This window comes from Gopherus flavomarginatus, chromosome 6 (assembly GCF_025201925.1).
Source record: "Gopherus flavomarginatus isolate rGopFla2 chromosome 6, rGopFla2.mat.asm, whole genome shotgun sequence".
Classification (NCBI taxonomy): Eukaryota; Metazoa; Chordata; order Testudines; family Testudinidae; genus Gopherus; species Gopherus flavomarginatus.
In genome coordinates, this window is record NC_066622.1 from 135,248,371 (window position 1) to 135,265,222 (window position 16,852).

At 42.8% G+C, this 16,852-nt stretch overlaps 1 protein-coding gene across 7 annotated transcripts in view; it reads left to right on the forward strand.

Annotated features, from left to right (window-relative positions):
- SH3PXD2A (SH3 and PX domains 2A) overlaps positions 1-16,852 on the forward strand; it is a 396,876-nt gene that overhangs the window by 358,095 nt on the left and 21,929 nt on the right. For 5 of the 7 annotated variants that reach the window (XM_050957986.1, XM_050957985.1, XM_050957987.1 and 2 more), the window contains 2 exons: positions 1,503-1,616; positions 7,597-7,680. In XM_050957986.1, coding sequence (XP_050813943.1) covers positions 1,503-1,616; positions 7,597-7,680 — 198 coding nt within the window. The remainder of the gene's footprint in view (positions 1-1,502; positions 1,617-7,596; positions 7,681-16,852) is intronic. The other 2 variants (XM_050957988.1, XM_050957989.1) reach the window with 1 other exon arrangement.

The following is a 16,852-nucleotide window of genomic DNA, read 5'->3' on the forward strand; positions in this document are numbered from 1 at the left end:
AGAAGTGATTTGCCGAATCTTCATTTATTCACTCTAATTTAAGGTTTCGCGTGCCGGTAATACATTTTAACATTTTAGAAGGTCTGTTTCTATAAGTCTATAATATATAACTAACCTATTGTTGTATGTAAAGGAAATAAGGCTTTTAAAATGTTTAAGAAGCTTCATTTAAAATTAAATTAAAATGCAGAGCCCCCCGAACCAGTGGCCAGGACCCAGGCAGCGTGAGTGCCACTGAAAATCAGCTCACGTGCCGCCTTCGGCACCCGTGCCATAGGTTGCCTACTCCTGGTCTAGTGACTACAGTAGGGCATGAGAAGTTTGTGTTTCGGGTAGCACCCAGAGGCCCCACTTCACTAGGCATTGTACAAATATTTATGAAAATAGTCACTGCCCAAAAGATCTTACAGTCCAATCAAATATGCAGCAGATGTAAGAAAACAAGAGGCAATAGGGGCGGGAGGACAAGGATAATAGTGACATTGACCCAGTTAATCTGTGTGTGGTTCAGAGACGTGCATATTTGTGTGTTTTGTGATGGAATAAATAAATGGATGTCTCCAATCCCCAGTGGCGCTCTAACTAGCCATTATTAGCCTGCAATTTTCTGTAGGCGGCATGGTAGAAGTGGGTTTTAAAGGGGTTGGAAGGAGGCTGGAATTGAGGCTGGAATTAATGCTTTACAGACTGAAATCACTACTGAATCATTGCATAACTGTTTAAATATATTTAACTTCTCTATTCTTCCATTTTCCCCATCTCCATAGTGTAAACTACTCGAAAGTACCTCCAGTGTGTAGAATTCAGTTACTGTTTTGATATCCTAAGGGGAGAGGTGCTCTAGAAACTTTTAAGTTATTAATACTTCGTATCCCCTTTTGAAGTGACTTTACAGAAGTCTTGGTGGAAGGACTAAAACTACTGCCTTTGACTTTTATTAGAGACCAGATGGGAGTGAGGTAACATCTTTCATTGAACAGAGTTCTGTTGCTGAAAGAGACACGCTTTCAAGCTACTCCTGTTGATTTTTATTGTTTGGAGGTTGTTGGGGTTTTTTTTGCCTTCTGGTGCTAGGGTTTGTGTGGCCCCTGCTGTTTTCTCTTTAAAATGTGTTGACTAGAGCTGTGTCACTAAGACTTGTTTTAACTGGTTGGATCAAAGAATCTGCTAATGGGATTCTAGTTATTGGAACAGGGACTGTGGTGAGGACAGAACTAAATTCTGAACTGAGTTCTGCTACTGAGTCCCCATGTGGTCGCTGCATGAGGGCAATAATGGGCCCCTCTGGAAAGGTCTGTGTAGTCTCCTGATAGTACAGTAGAAATGCTAAATAGTGCTACTGATGTCTGCTTCTAAACTGCTGCAGGGCACCTCAATTCTGCCCCAGATCATTGACTTGCAGAGCTGTAACTGTTTTTGTTTGTTGGGATCCTGCTGAGCATCAGAGTTGTTTTAGGGGGCTATTCCTTCCAGTGCTGATGACTTCTCTTTCTCTCTTGCAGGTTGGTGGTTTGTGAGCACAGCAGAGGAACAGGGCTGGGTCCCTGCCACATACCTGGAATCCCAAAATGGCACTAGAGATGATTCAGAAATTAACACATCCAAAGCTGGGGAAGGTATGAATTCTTTGGTATCTAGGGGAATCTTTCAATTAGTCTCTTGATTTCAGAAATCGGACACTTTTTTTTTAAAACAAGTTATCAACGACCGACTGCGGTGACTGCAGGGTGTGATTCTTAAGCCAGTTCACTGGTCACTTTTGCTATCTAGTAACAGCAAATTCACTGCCATAGAAGAGATCAGACTTGAGTACCAGGCCTGAATTTCTTCCTATTGGGCTGAGTGCACCAGGGGATTCTAAAGCAAAGAGTGCCATTTGTTAATGGTAGCAAATGACACTCAAGACCTTCAGTCTGAGCAGCCTGTGTCCTTGCATATCTTGGATATCCACGTTCTGCCATTGTGGGAGACAATTTGCACAGTGAAGAATTTCTGTCAAGATCAGTGAGTGTCTTTGTTTAAGGAGAAGAGTCTCCTGAAGATAATTCTAATATTTATTAGAGATGCTCAAGAGAAGGAAGAGTGACTTCTGCTCCTCGCTTTTGGTAACTTTTTCTCTGTACAGAAGTTCAGCATGTCTATGTTACACTTTTTTTTTTTTAAGTTGCCATTAGAATTAGATTTCATTGTTTGTGGCTGTGGGTGGAGGGTAAATCGTGTTAGACTGTCTCACTCCACTAAAGCCGAAGAGTCACTTGTCATGGTACGAAGTAGGCTTACATGTGTTCTAGCTGCATCATTTTGGCTAGGTATACTTCAATCAAGCTCTGAAATGGGATAGAATGATTACACCTGTGTCATCCTACTTAACCACTTCTTAATGGAATATTCATGCAGTAACTGTGTACAAAGGACACTGTTTTATTATGATTTACTCAATTCTAAAGAATCCATCTCTGTAGTACCTGGGTGCCCTTTATGTAAATGTCCACATACAAATGAAACGAAAGTGTAGCTCTCATTCCTGTCTATGAACTTCCTATCTGAACATGCTTTGGGGTGACTGCCAGTCTATTAGGAACAAACACACACAATAGATTCTTTATACTGTGCCCCAAGGGTGACAACTCTGGTTTATCCCAATCTTCCATGGCCCTGTAACAACTTTCCTTGGTCTAAGCAAGCCATATCCCAGGCCATTAAGGGTTCGTAGACAGAGGCTATGATCTTGAATTGGGCATAAAAGTGGACAGGTAGTCAATGAACCAGACTGGGGTGACGTGTTCTCTTCAGCAGAAACAGCACAATGTTTTAAAAAACAAGAGCTAGCTGCTTTCACTGAAATTGTGTTCACACATTTCATGTCTGTCTCTTCTGAAATCTCCCCCGTTTCCTTGTCTCCTAGGACACATTAGATGTTTCTGACCTCGTAGTTGTTTAAGCCTTTCATACCCTTAATTAATTTCTACATGTCCTTGTTCATCCATATTACCTTGTTTAAATTACTTTTTCACTGAGTTGTTGCCAGATGGCACATGTAACCCTGAGGCACAGAACTTTCTTTGAACGGTTCCTGTATTTCCCCTTTCTACCCTCACTACTTTGTATTGCTCTCATCAGTTATGCTCCACACACTCTGCCTTCTTCCAGAATTGGATCTGCTGAAATTCGAGACGTTATTCTTTGCTTTTTCGGTCTCGCTTCAATTCCCATGACAAATAATATTACGTTATCTCTGCTGTTGCTTTGATGTGCCTCAGCTCTCCTTTTCTCTACATTTTTAATAATTATTTCCTTTTATGTCATAACCACATAATCAAAGACTACTTCTGTTCTTTATTTTCCTCCTATTTCTTATGTATTGAGGCCATTCTTTACCTTGCCTCATAATAGAATGGCTGCATGATGATTATTAGAAGCATAAGGAAAAGTAAAAAGTTTCATATGCTTTACTTAAGAGACAAAGAAGAGGGCATATGCTAGGGGTTTATGAAGTAAAGAATGGTAGAGGAGATAAAGCAGTCTCTCTTCCATTTACCCTTTTTCATAATACACAAAAAAGGGGACCGCCAATGAAATTGAGAGACAACACGTTTAGGCATGATAAAGTAAGAATATAGAAAGGTTAGGGGGTTTGAGAGAGCCAGTGTTCCAACTGGAGTTAGAGCAAATGAGTTTGATTCTCAGAGCTTTGTCTTTCTCTCCTGAAATGTAAGAAAAAAATTAAAAAGAGATCAAAGTAAGTCTGTTTTATGTAACAGACGATAAATCTGTGGAACTTACAGCCACGGGATATTATTGAAACCAATATTTTAGGAAGACTTTTCGTAAGTGATTAGATGCTTATATTGATGAGTAACATCAGCAGTTTCCCTAGCTGTAGCAAACAAAATTCAGCGCTGGATCCAAACTTCATCAGAGCTTAGGGCTGTTCAGAGCTAGTGTGGGCCTTCAAGGTCCAGGATATAAAAGGATTGTCATGAAAGAACAGGAATATATCTCCATTATGTGGAAAGGTTTTTATATCTTTCCATGTAGCATCTGCTGTGGACCACTGTTGCTGACAGGAATGCTGGATTAGATAGAACAGTAGGGAGTTTCTTGTGTTCACTGGCATGTCTACAGAGCTCTTCTTTGATTTATTCCTTTTTCTCTGGTAGAGTGTCTGAGCAAATCCCTCGGTTTGTATCTGGATAAATGAAAACTGTAACTTGAGTGTGGTGGTTTCCCCCACACCTTTAAGTTCTCTCTTTCTCTTGTTTCTCCTTCTGATCAATGCTTTCTAACACTGCCCTACTCTGTTTACTCTTGGTTTAGTTTTTAATTCTGATCTATCTTGACTATAATCCAACCACCACTTTACCTCCTGCAGTACTCCGGTATTCCATCCTTTAACATAATTACAGCAAAATGAAAGCCTTATGCAAGGAAATGTAGATTGGAGAATCTTACCAAATTAAACTGGTGGGGGGGAAATGACATTAAGAGCAAGGTGTGAAGACTGCTAGTCTCCTGTCTAGGACCTGAGTTGTAAATCCCTTGTTCAGAAGCCCAAGAGAGTTCAAGTAAGCCTTTTCCTGTAACAGAACTTAGTTTTTTGGCCAAAACTTTGTGGTCTATAAACTGCAACTCACACTTTAAAAAAAAAAAAAAAAAAAAAAAAGTTACTTCTCCTATTCAGACCGTTGAGTCCCTCCCACCCTTCTCACGTAAAACCCTCTGGTTTAGAACACTTTGATTCCAGCTGAAAGTAACTTGGCTTCTGACAGGAGTGGGAAAAACCTCTGATTACTCAGAGGAGCCAAAGCCCCAGAACGAAGGATTCCAAGAATATGCAATGACCTGTATTTCCTGCCACTTCTTCTCTGAGCACTCAAACTCCCACTGAAGCCAACAGGAGTGGTATAAGCGCACACTCTCTCTGGATAGTTCTGTTCAGGGTGATATATAATTATTACTAATAATAATCAATATTACCGTAGCACCTAGGAACTCTAGTGGTGTATGTTCTGCTAGGCACCGTGCCGACACAGAACAAAAAGATGGTCTCTGTCTCAAGCTTATAATTTAAGACAAGAGACAACAGATGGATACAGACAGAAGGCAGAGTACAGGAAACAATGAGACAATATTGGTCAACATGACAGGCTGTGTACTCGTCAGACCAGCAGCCTCACCGTTAAGTTTTTTTTGTTGGTATCATGGAAAGGAAAGTTTTTTTTTAAGCAAGCTCATGAGGTATCTTTGCAGTAGCTTACAAGGAGCTCCTCCCAAGTGTGAGGGGCAGCATGGGAGAAGGCACGAAGATGCTTGTTTGAAAACTTAGGTTACTAATTATTTATTTATTCCTTTTTAATATCTCTCTGCTCTCCATGAGCAAATCGCTCTTCTCTTCCGTTTTCTGTCATTCTCCCCATTTTGATCCTCTCTACAGCATGGTCATGGAGAGCCATGCTCTCAGCTTTGGTTACTGATACAGGATGTCCCCAGACTGACCGAACGTAGGCATTACTGGATACTAGGTAAAAATATCAATAATTCAGAAGTCCTGTTGAAATTCACTGTCATTGAGGCTCCTAAGTCATTTAAGGCACCTTTTAAAAATTTTACCCAACTTCAGTAAATCCATACTGTTGTATTTTTCACTTAATTAGCTGTTTTGAAGCTTAATATTTTGGAAGAAGGAATATAGAATATATCTCACATACCTTCTTTAAAGCAGCAATGAATTCCTTTTTATAATGCCGACACTAGTATGGAAGCCTTCCCCGTTCAGTGGTTACTATATCAAAATCACAATACATGAGCAAGAGAGTGAACTAAAGGACAGTCCATGTATGTGACCTGGTAAACTGTGTTTTCTGGCATTTCAATCAAGAAGTATCCTCTGTGCACAGCTATTTTAACAATACCATTTTCACAAGTGTCTTTTTTTTCTTTGTTATAATTTTTTAAAGCATAAACTGTTACTTAGTGTGAAACTAATTCTTAACTCTGTCATGTTCACTTCTTGAACCCCTGACCCAAGGAGTGTGGATTGGGAGCTGAACTTCCCCCAAAATATGGGAATGTTCAGAGATTTCCATTTCAGTTTAATTTTAACTATCCATTTCTAGTCAATATTTAGGAAAGCTTCCTGATTTGTGTGGGTTTTTAAAAACAAACAAACAAACATTTTGCCTGGACAAAGATATATGTTTAAAAAATCAGTTTGTAGTAGAAAATGTATTTTCTCAAAAAAACAAAAACAAACAACCCCCCCAAAAAACAACACACCATATAGTAGTGATAGTATGTTAGTGCTCAGATACTACAATGAAGAGCAGAGTACGACTTACCGTATATACTCCGTTCATAAGCTGAATTTTTTTAGTAAAGAAGAGAAGCACCAGAGAAGGGGGTCGGCTTATGAACAGGTATAGAGAGGGAGAGATGGGATACCACTCACCCCACCCCACCCCCCAACAGAGGGAGCAAGGAGAGGCAGCACAGCCAGAAGGGAAGAGGCAGGGCCAGAGTCTCTCCACTTCTGGCCACACTGCTCTCCCGCCAGCCTCCAAAGCAGCTGCAGCTCCGGGGCCGGCAGGCTAAGGCCATGTCGCTCGGCCCCGCCCCCAAAGCAGGCTGTGGCTGCCCGGCCCACTCCGCTGGAACATGCTGTGGCCGCTTCGCCCAGTCTGGCCCGCCGGAGCAGGCTACGGCCGTGCTGCCCAGCCTGCCAGAGCAGCTCCAGCCAGGCCAGAGACATCCTCCCCGGATAAGGTGGGAGGAGTGTGGGGGTCCCAGGCTAGGGATGGGGTCATGTGTGGGGTGGTCACAGGGGTTACTCTCCTGACTCCAAGCTTCTTCTCCACCCCTCCCCTCCAATAAATAAATAATTCCCCACCAGTTGCTGTCCCGGCCAGTCAGGGTGAGCAGTTGGCGCACCGGGACACTTCTTGTTTACTTAGGTTTACCTCTGTGCCTGCGGGCACTCAAGGTAAACAAACCATTTTGGCCCCCCAGCGGCTTATCCTGATGGCCCGGGAGCCACAGTTTGCTGACCCCTGAATTATAGTGTCAGCTTATGAACGGGTTATAAAAAGTGTTTTTTTCCATTTTTACTTATCCATCTTGGGGGTTCGGCTTATAAATGAACCGGCTTATGATCGAGTATGTACGGTAATAGCTTTCTATAGGTCATATAAATACTTACTTTAAAATATATACAGTATCACAGCCCCGGACAAGATCGAGGCCCCAGAGATCTTGCATCTGAGTAGAGGAAACAGCAATAATAGCTCTTCAGAATTTCAAAGTCCTAGACACGCATTATCTAATCCAGGGTGTAAAAACTAAAATTCTAATTTGTTTTAAAAAGCCAATAGCAGAGATGACTAGTAAATGCAATGACAGTTCTGTTGCTGTATGTTCCTGGGGGCTCAAGAAGTTAACTTGTTTCCTGTATTGTATAAACTAAAACCCAAGAGTGCTTTGCATTCCACCTGATCAGTTCTTGCTAACAAGACCAGTTCTCATAATTATGTTGTTTTTATTCCCCACCCTCCATCACTTTTCTTTTTTTTTTTTTGTGTTTCCATCCATGTTCCAAACTAGTTTCTAAGCGACGCAAGGCTCACCTGAGACGCCTGGACCGGCGATGGACGCTGGGCGGGATAGTCAACAGGCAGCAGAGTCGAGGTGAATAGCTTCCTGTGGCGTAGTCCCCTTAAAAGCATAAAAGCTGAGCTCTGCTGCTGCTCCTCATCCCCTGCCATGTAGCATGCCGAAAGGGAATGATTGGCATGTCTTTGGTTGACCCAATCTTGTTTACTAGGTGATAGACTTAGGCCTGAGCTGCAAAATTCAGATGTAGATTTCAGACATCAAAGTATTGGTTTTGAGGGTATCTGGAGTCAAAGTTTGATTCAACCCACTCAGAGATGAGCCAACAGCAAAACTTGGCCCTGAAGTCTGACTCCCCACCCAATCTGGGAGCAGTCCAATCTGGTGTTTGCTTCAGGCACATTTCTACTCTCTCTCTCTTTCCTAAGTTTAAGCAAATAAACGAGTGATACTTTTTACAGTTCCTTATCAGAAAAATGGAGAAAATATCTGAAAACACAGGGATGCGTGAACTGCAAAAGCATCAGAGATTGAGTTTGGATGAGCACCTGGATGCATCCTCAGACTTCATCCAGAAAATTGAGACCTGTAGAGAATGTATAGCTTTCTGGCAATGTTTTTGATGTTTCCGGTCAAACCAGTAATGTCACAAAGATGGTCCCCCTTTTGGTGTTTTTTCTCCTTGTGGTTTCAGTCTCAAACACTCATTTCTGTAGAGGTTCCCCAAAAAGAATATTGGAAAAGAGAACTTGATCTCAAGGATTCAAACTTCCCTTTTTAGGGAAAGTTTTAGATAGAGATTGGAATGATATTTACTAGGCTTCCCACGATCTGAAGATTTTTTTTTTAACAGAATGCTAACCATTGACATTATGATTGGATTTTTCCAAAGAACTTCAGCCATGAGACATTGATGAAATAACCAGAATTGTGGATTAAAAGATTTACCTCTCTGTGGGATAGTCCTGACTCAGCAGGTTCTTGGTGTCAACCCAATGCATTAGAGGGATGGAAGGAATGAAAGTGACTTTCCTCTATTATTGCTCTTTGCTTAGAGGAGACCTTTGCAAGGGAATGGAGCCAGACCTATGCACAAGTAAATCCTATCTTCATTACAAATAAATGAATGCTCTTAAAGGTGCTAGTGGGTGAGGAGAGGTGAAAGCAAAACTTGTGAATTTAGATTCCACTGCAACATGGATGTTTCTGTATACAGGGAAGGAAACCCCAGTTGTCACCAAAGCTGTGTGGTTGGTTACAGATGGTTGTATTATTTTTGGCCCCCTCAGTGGTTCCCAAAAGCAAAAACATGTTTTCATAACAGCTCCACCATCCAGGAGCCAAAAATACCATGAGAAGACCAGATCTTGTTCCTTGCCCAACAAAGGGGTCCCTGAGCCAATGAAAAGCCTCTGAAGAATATAAGTGCACATACTAGACATGAAGATGCTGAAACCAAAGCACTTATTTCTGTGCTGCAGAAAATGGGAGGGTTTTTTCAGTTTGAATGTACATAGCCATTATTAGATACTTCTAGAGTGACTCTCTCTCTGACCAAGAAACTTGAATTCCCATGAATAACAGCAATTTCCAAATAGCGTTTTCACACTGAGCAAAAAGACATTTCTTGTCCTATGTATTATATTGCATGCAGAAAATGACATTATACTATTTTAAGTTTGCAAAATCAAGCACTGAGAATTAGGAAATGCTGACATTTAATGTACCTGTGCAGTCTTAATTTGGCCCCCTTGTATGTATGCATTATGATTTGTCTTTAATTTATATGATCACATAATGCATACGCACAAGGGGGCCCATTCCCACCAGGCTTGACCCTCTCTTCCCTATCCCCTCCAACCTGTCCCTGTCCTGTCTCTTCGCCACCCAAGGTTCCTCATCCCACTCATAGGCTCCTTCCCTAGCTAATGTCAGTTTTCAAATCCTAGTCTCCTTGCCCAGCTTTTCCCTGTCCCCTACTGGTTTCCAGTCGCAATCTCCTTCCCCTTGCTCCTTGTCCTGGTCTAGCCAGTGTCTCTCTTCCTCATTTTCCCCTCAACCCCCATTCCCCAACTCTCAATCCCAGGCTCCCCCAACTCCTGGTTTTCCCTCTTCCCCTCCCTGCTAGCCTCCACTCCCAGTCTCTCCAGCTTCTTGTCCTAATCTACTCCCCCTGCCGCCTTCCCCATGTCCAGCTCTTGTCCCCTCTGCATTTGAATCTGGCGGCTTCTTCATTGAGAACCCAGGAGAGACTCTCTCTCTGCTCTGAGCTGAGATGCCCAGATCTGAACCCAGCACAGCCTGCACCACACTAGTGCTGCAGTTCTGGGGAAAATCTAACTCAGCCCAGGGCTGGCGCACGCTCAGTGCACCTATAGTTTCCCGGGAATTTAGCTTGAAAAGTGTGTCTCTGCTGAGCATGTGCAAACAGCAATTTTTCAAAGGCTTTTAACTTGGCAAGACCTGGGTGGATTTTCACAGGGACAGCTAAAGACACACACCTGACACAAAAGCCATACCCCCTCCAAATTCCCTATCTCTGCACCAGAGCATTGAGGAGCTAGCTATATTCAAAGAAAAGGTCACCAGAATTTGTTAACATAAGCCAAACAATGTTTTTTTCCCTCTAGCCTTGTTCTGGGAAACAGCTGGACCATTTTAGCTGATATTTTAAAAAAAGAAATCAGCCTGAGACCCCACTGCTGTGGAAAATTTCAGCCAAAATGATTTGGCAAAGTCATAAGCAACTGAAAACACGGTGCTGTAAGGGGAAGTGTTGGGCAAACTTAAATAGGCTGTTCTACCGACCCAACCTATACCAAGTAGTCATTTAGAAACTAGAATCTGGGTTTGAATCTGGAGACTGTCTCTAAAGGCCAAGGTTTTTCAAAAGTGACTAGTGACTTTTGGATGCTCCAGCTTCTGGGTGTCTACCTTGAAAAGGGGTTTGAGTTTCAGAGGTTGGGTGCTTAGCACTTTGTGACAATGAGGCCCCATTGAAAGGGTCACAAATTGTCCACTCAAAAAATCACTATTAGTTTTTTGAAAACCTTGGCCGTTATTGTTTAGACTCAGAAGGCAAAAATATTTTGAAGAAGGTGCTGTAATGGGTTCTGCCCTCTTCTGGGTGGAGGTCTAAGGATTGTAGCAAGCTCTGCTAGTACTGTTGACCTAGCTAATGTAGTTTCAGATCAAGCAGCTGAAGGAGAAAGTCAGCAGTTCTCATCCGTTTTCTTGACCTGTTGCTTTTATAGGGCCTCATAAAGGTCTGATTTTCAGAGAGTTACGTTTTATATATTTTACTTGGTACCTCTTTGCCACAAGTTAAGGAAAATGTAGCATTTTTTAGTTAATTCTAGTGTAAACTTGCTTCCAATCAATTCAGGATTGTTCCCTACAATCATAATTCACTGAGTAGCTTGTATGTGTTCTACTGGCCTCTGCTGAATGGGGTCAGAATTACTTAGCTTTGTGTCATCAGCCCGCTATACAAATTGCTAAATGATTCTCCTTTAGTTCAGGAGATGGAGCCTCTACCATTCAGAGCAGGTATGTGTGGCCAGTACCTGGCATGCTGTGGCTGCCACTACGATACAAATAACTGGTATGAGTTTCAGATGCTGTGGTAACAAGAGCAGTTATGCTTCAGTAGATAGAAACAGCAGGAAGAGGTGAACTCTTAAAGAAGGATCTAGCTTTCTTACAAAGGACCCTCCAGTAGTAAGGGAAATACCCTGAGGTAAATATATGACCAGTTTCTTATGCCTATTTTGAATCAAATTGAGGAAGTTTAATATCCCAGAGGACTGCGCTGGATCCATTAATAAAGATCAAAGACAGTAAATGACTTAAAAATATCTTGCAGCACCTGTTTCACTAAGCCCAAGACATCTGCAAAGATGACAGCTGTAATCTGCTCTTGCAGAGAGCACCAGCATTTCGTGCTGGACCTTTCTTTGTAAAACAGTTGATGGAAATACTGTGTGTGATGTGCCCAGGCTTAATGTAATCGGTTAGGTAATGCTCTTTGCACAGCTGCAGAGCTTGTACTGTACATTGTGAGACTTACACTTCCTAGCTAGAAAGCTTAAAAAAAATAAAACTGGAGAAGGTGCAATATCAAAAAATGGGGGATGTGAGGAGAAAAATGTCTTTCATAGTCTTCTACAGTTTCTGACTTAAAAGGACAATCTGTTTGCAAATGATGCATGTTCATTTTGCCTCCTACTAGAGGGGCACACTTCCTGAGACCAGAATAGAATAGTTCATAGATTCATAGACTTAAGGTCAGAAGGGACCATTATGATCATCTAGTCTGACCTCCTGCACAATGCAGGCCACAGAATCTCACCCACCCACTCCTGTAACAAACCCCTAACCTATGTCTGAGTTACTGAAGTCCTCAAATCATGGTTTGAAGACCTCAAGCTGCAGAGAATCCTCCAGCAAGAGACCCATGCCCCATGCTGCAGAGGAAGGTGAAAAACCTCCAGGGCCTCTGCCAATCTGCCCTGGAGGAAAACTCCTTCCCGACCCCAAATATGGTGATCAGCTAAACCCTGAGCATGTGGGCAAGACTCACCAGCCAGCACCCAGGAAAGAATTCTCTGTAGTAACTCAGATCCCACCCCATCTAACATCCAAGTTGTTTATGTAGGGTACAGATTAGGAACTGCTTACAGGGTGACTTCACAAGAAGCAGTTTCTGCAGTGGCAATTCAGTGTATGTTAACTGTGAAAATCTGCCTACCTCAGTTCTTCTACAGCTCACATTTGACCGTGGGCTAGTTATTGCCTTATCAGCTTTGTGCACAGAATTTTCAGTGAACCACAATTTAATCCTGAATCTAACTTGGTTGAATGTTGTGTGTGTGTGTGTGTGTTTGTTTTCTTGTAACAGAACTACTTCACGCTAGTGGTGATCACCGTATGTGGCTAACCTTCCCCAGAATGAACCTGATTTGTTAATGCAAAATTGCTCTGACTGTATCCTGTTTACTTTGCATTTGAGCAGGCTCTGTATTGTGCTCCCATGGTGTGCGTACACACAGGCATGTTTTTAAATTCTGGGTTTAATTAAGCAACTCAAAGGTGTTTGAGAACCACTTATGTGTATGGAAGAGATCTTCTCCAACGCCTGTTGCTTCCGAACCCTAGTCTGCTTTGTTCTTAGAGCGTAATCCTGTAGGCCGTGGTTCAAGAGTAGCTGTACTAGTGAAGCTGTTCAGTAAAGGAGTTTAAATCTTGGAGACACTTTGGAGAAGGAAGGAATTTGGGTCTGGTGAAAAAGCAAGAAACTTAGGAAAAGAGAGTTTAGAACTTGGACGTCTTGTGACTTTAATCCTGGGTCTCACTGACTCTGGCTGCGGTTTTGGGGAAGTCCATTAGCCACTCATTTTCTAGGCCTGTTAAAGGGGGATAATACTTTAAGGAACTGGCTAGTGTGCATTTGCACCACTTTCCCTTCCCATATGGAATCAGGAGTACTCCACTGTGTAATACAGGCCCTATGTTGAGAAGTTAACAGGTTTTCCCTTTATTTCTCTAGTAGGCATGTGTACCATACCGACTCACTGTGAAACCTCCAGGTGGGCGTAGATTTTTATTGCAGGCAGGTTGTGAGGATTGATTTGCTGATGTTTTGTATGGTGTTCTGCAATTTTAAAGTATTGAGTTGTTTGGCAGTTGTCCCTCCTGCTCTGGCTCAGCAGGAAGCCCCTCTGGCTCAGCAGGTCACTGGGGAGTCTGTCCAGTTGCCATTGGGAGTTAGTGTATCAAAGACTGCCAGGGCAGAGCAATATGCAGCCTTTCACCTGGCTCAGGCAGATGGCAGATAAGCACAGGCCTCTTGGCCTAAGGTAGGTAGGTGTCCCGTCCCGTCCCCCTAAGGGTGGGGAGCTGCAGTGGGTAGAGAGACCCAGGTACACCCTACTCCACCCGATCCCAGCCCAGAGCTTTACAATGGCAGAGGGCTCCGCTAGTGGATCAGCGAAGGTCCAGCCACAACACGCTGATCTGACCGCGGACAGCAAAAGCAAACTAAAGTCTGGTTTCCCTGGGCTACTTCCTACCACAATCCGGGAAGTTGGTCCGATGTCCGCGAGCCCTCTGTCTCCTTGGGGTATTTGGCCGCCGGCAATTTCAGCAGCTTCTCTCCGGCCTCTGGTGGCAGGGTGCTAGCCAGTTCAGTTGCAGGGCCTGAAGCCTGCAGCTCCCTCCCAGCTGAGCATCAGGTCCTGCCTCTCTACTTCCTGCCTCTGCCCAGCTGGGCACAGAGTGGTCCCTTCCTCTCTGGCTCACTCCGCCTCACTACATGTGTAAATAAGTACTTCTGAGAGCCAGACAAACGCTTTGCATGTTCACCTATCCCTGAGTTGCCTTATAGCCTGGCTGATCCTTTTCTGTTTTCAGGTAGCCTCTGGCCCACTGCATAAGGATGCTTTGAGCCACTAAAAGTCAGATCTGCACAGTGCAATTTCAGTATTTTGGCCTCAGTTTCTTGTTTTCTCACTGGGGATCCAAGGAAAATAGTCAAATTTTATCGCCCCTTTGCCTATTGAGGAAATAGCATGTGCAGTAATTCAGAATTTAAAAGAAATCTCGTTATTTCCCCAGTTTTGTGTATTGGGATTTTTTTAGTCGTTCTGTGTTGAATAGACTTAATCAAAAGGAAAAGCAGAGGGGAGTCTGTTCTCCAGATTAGCAGCATTGTTGATAATTGTGGAGCAGTTAGGCCAAAAAAAAAAATCAGAAATAATCAGCACAAAAGTCCGTTTTGAATGAATGTTGCCTTCTGGAAAGGAGAGACTTTTTCCAGAAGTAGGTCTGACAAAGGCGGCGCGGGGGCAGGGAGAGAGAGAGTTAGACTGCTGACTGAGGGGAAAGTATTTATTTTAAAAGAATTCTTCTGTGGTTTGGAAAATGCAGGATTTGAGCCTTTGCATTTTTCTTTGAAATCTTAATTGGATAATTCCCAACCCAACCCCTCTCCTTTCCAGTATTTCAAGTGAGGATCAGGTCACAGTATGACAGTGATGCATAGAGAGACATCAGTTACGTAAAGGGTATTATTCCCTGACTTGGTTCTTAAAACTCTGGAGATACAGTAGGAGTTTAGAACTTGGAGCCAGGAACTCATGAGTTCCAATTCTAGGTCTGCCATGGATTCAATTTGTGGATCTATGAATATGAAAGCGAGTTGCCAACCTTGCAGGTATGAGAGGAATTGTTTAAATAGTACATGGCACTTTAGACACAAGGCTCTGGCCTCAAACAGCTTATAGTGAAGACAAAGGAATGGATGCAGCTTAAGTGGAATATTGCTCAACAGCTGTCAGGAATACATCTTGTTATACTAGGAGATTATTCTTCAAATTGAAAAGAGTAGTTTGTTGTCCTGGGAACTAAATTAATGTTTGGCGAAGCGTGAGTGCAGGGTAGATGGTGATCAGTAAATGTTTTGTTCTGGAGGCATTAGGAAAAGTGCTTGGCACCTTGGAGGAGAGAGGCTGTTCCAGATGCAGGGGACAGCATGAAAAAGGCATGGAGCTGACAGGGGAAGATGGTACTGGCGTTCACAGCTTCTGGTTCAGGCCTCAGTCTTGCACCTGCCCAGTGCTCCAAGCTCTCTACTGCAGCAGACTTGGGTTTGCTAACCTAGTGCTTGACCATCTACACTCATTCGTAACCCCAGATTAGGAATTGCTGAACTCTGTGTCCCAATCTCAGGCTCCAGTGTCTGCTGCATTATGTGGGCCTCAGTCCAACCACCTGTATCCCAGACTTCCTAGCACCCTCCCAAAATTTGGCCACTCTAGACCTTTGTTTGTGGTGCAGTGTGGGGAAACCTGACATGCCACCAAACTTGACTGTCTGGATGAGATGAGTAATGTATATACAAGGAGAAGGTTTTCTGTATTCATCCCCCCTGTGTTAGTTTGACCAAGTCAGAGTAGCACTGCTGTATTTAACTTCCCATTTGTACAGACAAATTTCCTATTAACTGTCATAATTTGGGGTCAGTGACACTGCACCTTAATTAAGGCACATCTTATTCAAAACAATTTTGTTCAGTGTCAAATTACCAATATTGAATCTTTATCAAATATTGCTGTCAATTGGTTACTGTCCATTGTGGTTTTTTTTAGATTGAGTAGGTTATCATAAAGCAGTGCAAACCTAAAAAGCACTGCATACAGCTTGTTATGCTGGGAATGTGTTGGACATCACAACTCCAGTGTGTAGCAACAATAATTCAGGCCGATTCAATAGAATAGTTAGTAGCTCTTGTCTCCTGCCCAGCAAAACTTACCAGATCATGGCAACCTTTAATATGAATGAATAGTACCATGTACTAATAAATTACATAAATTTATGTATGAAGGCTTTATGTGGAATGTCACTATTGCAAATTCCTATTTTACTCCTGTGATAATACCTATACCAGTATTTCAGAACAACTCTAAACCTACACCTTTCAGCTAACGTCCTGGAGCAAACGTTCCCAGGCCCACTATAGGAGACTTAAAAACAATTGGAAAAAGGAAACTGTCCACAAAACACGCAAAACAATGTACAGAACATTGGACACTGAGGGCATGAATGTATACATGGGTAAATGGGCAAGAAACAGTATTTAGCCCACTGAGTCATTTTCAGTTCATAAATTATGCTTTTTCTGGGATGATGGGTAAACATCTTCCCCATTAAAAGACAAAAAGCAGAGGAATGCAGTAGAGAGAGCAGGCCTGGTGCAGGACCTGAGGCCTGAACCAAAGGCTGTGAACCAAAGTCGACCTGGCCGTGGCAAAATAACACACCAGATGTTTACATAAATACGTTTCAGAAGGCTAGTACAGAAACACCCCAATCCAGTACAAGATCAGATGGTTTGACTGAACAGTGAATAAAGATGGTTTGTCTGCAATATCAGGAACCAGGGGAAGTGTAACAAACAGATGTCTTGAAGTACGTACGGTAATACGTAAGTTGTTTCCCAGTTGTTTGTCTCAGTCTATAAATGTTGTGGTACCCTGCCTCAATCCTTCTGTGTGGCCTGGGAGACAGCAGAAACTCCAGCTGCTGGCTGAGCCCCTCCTTGCTACTGGTCACTCATGTGTTTAGTGTACCTGTAACCACGGAGCCAGAGCACTACAACTGTGCTTTGAGGACAATAAAACTGTGCAAGTTACTTTTGTCACTGAACCTTACAGGGAGTCTTTCTTTATGTGTAACATCAAGGTCTGCT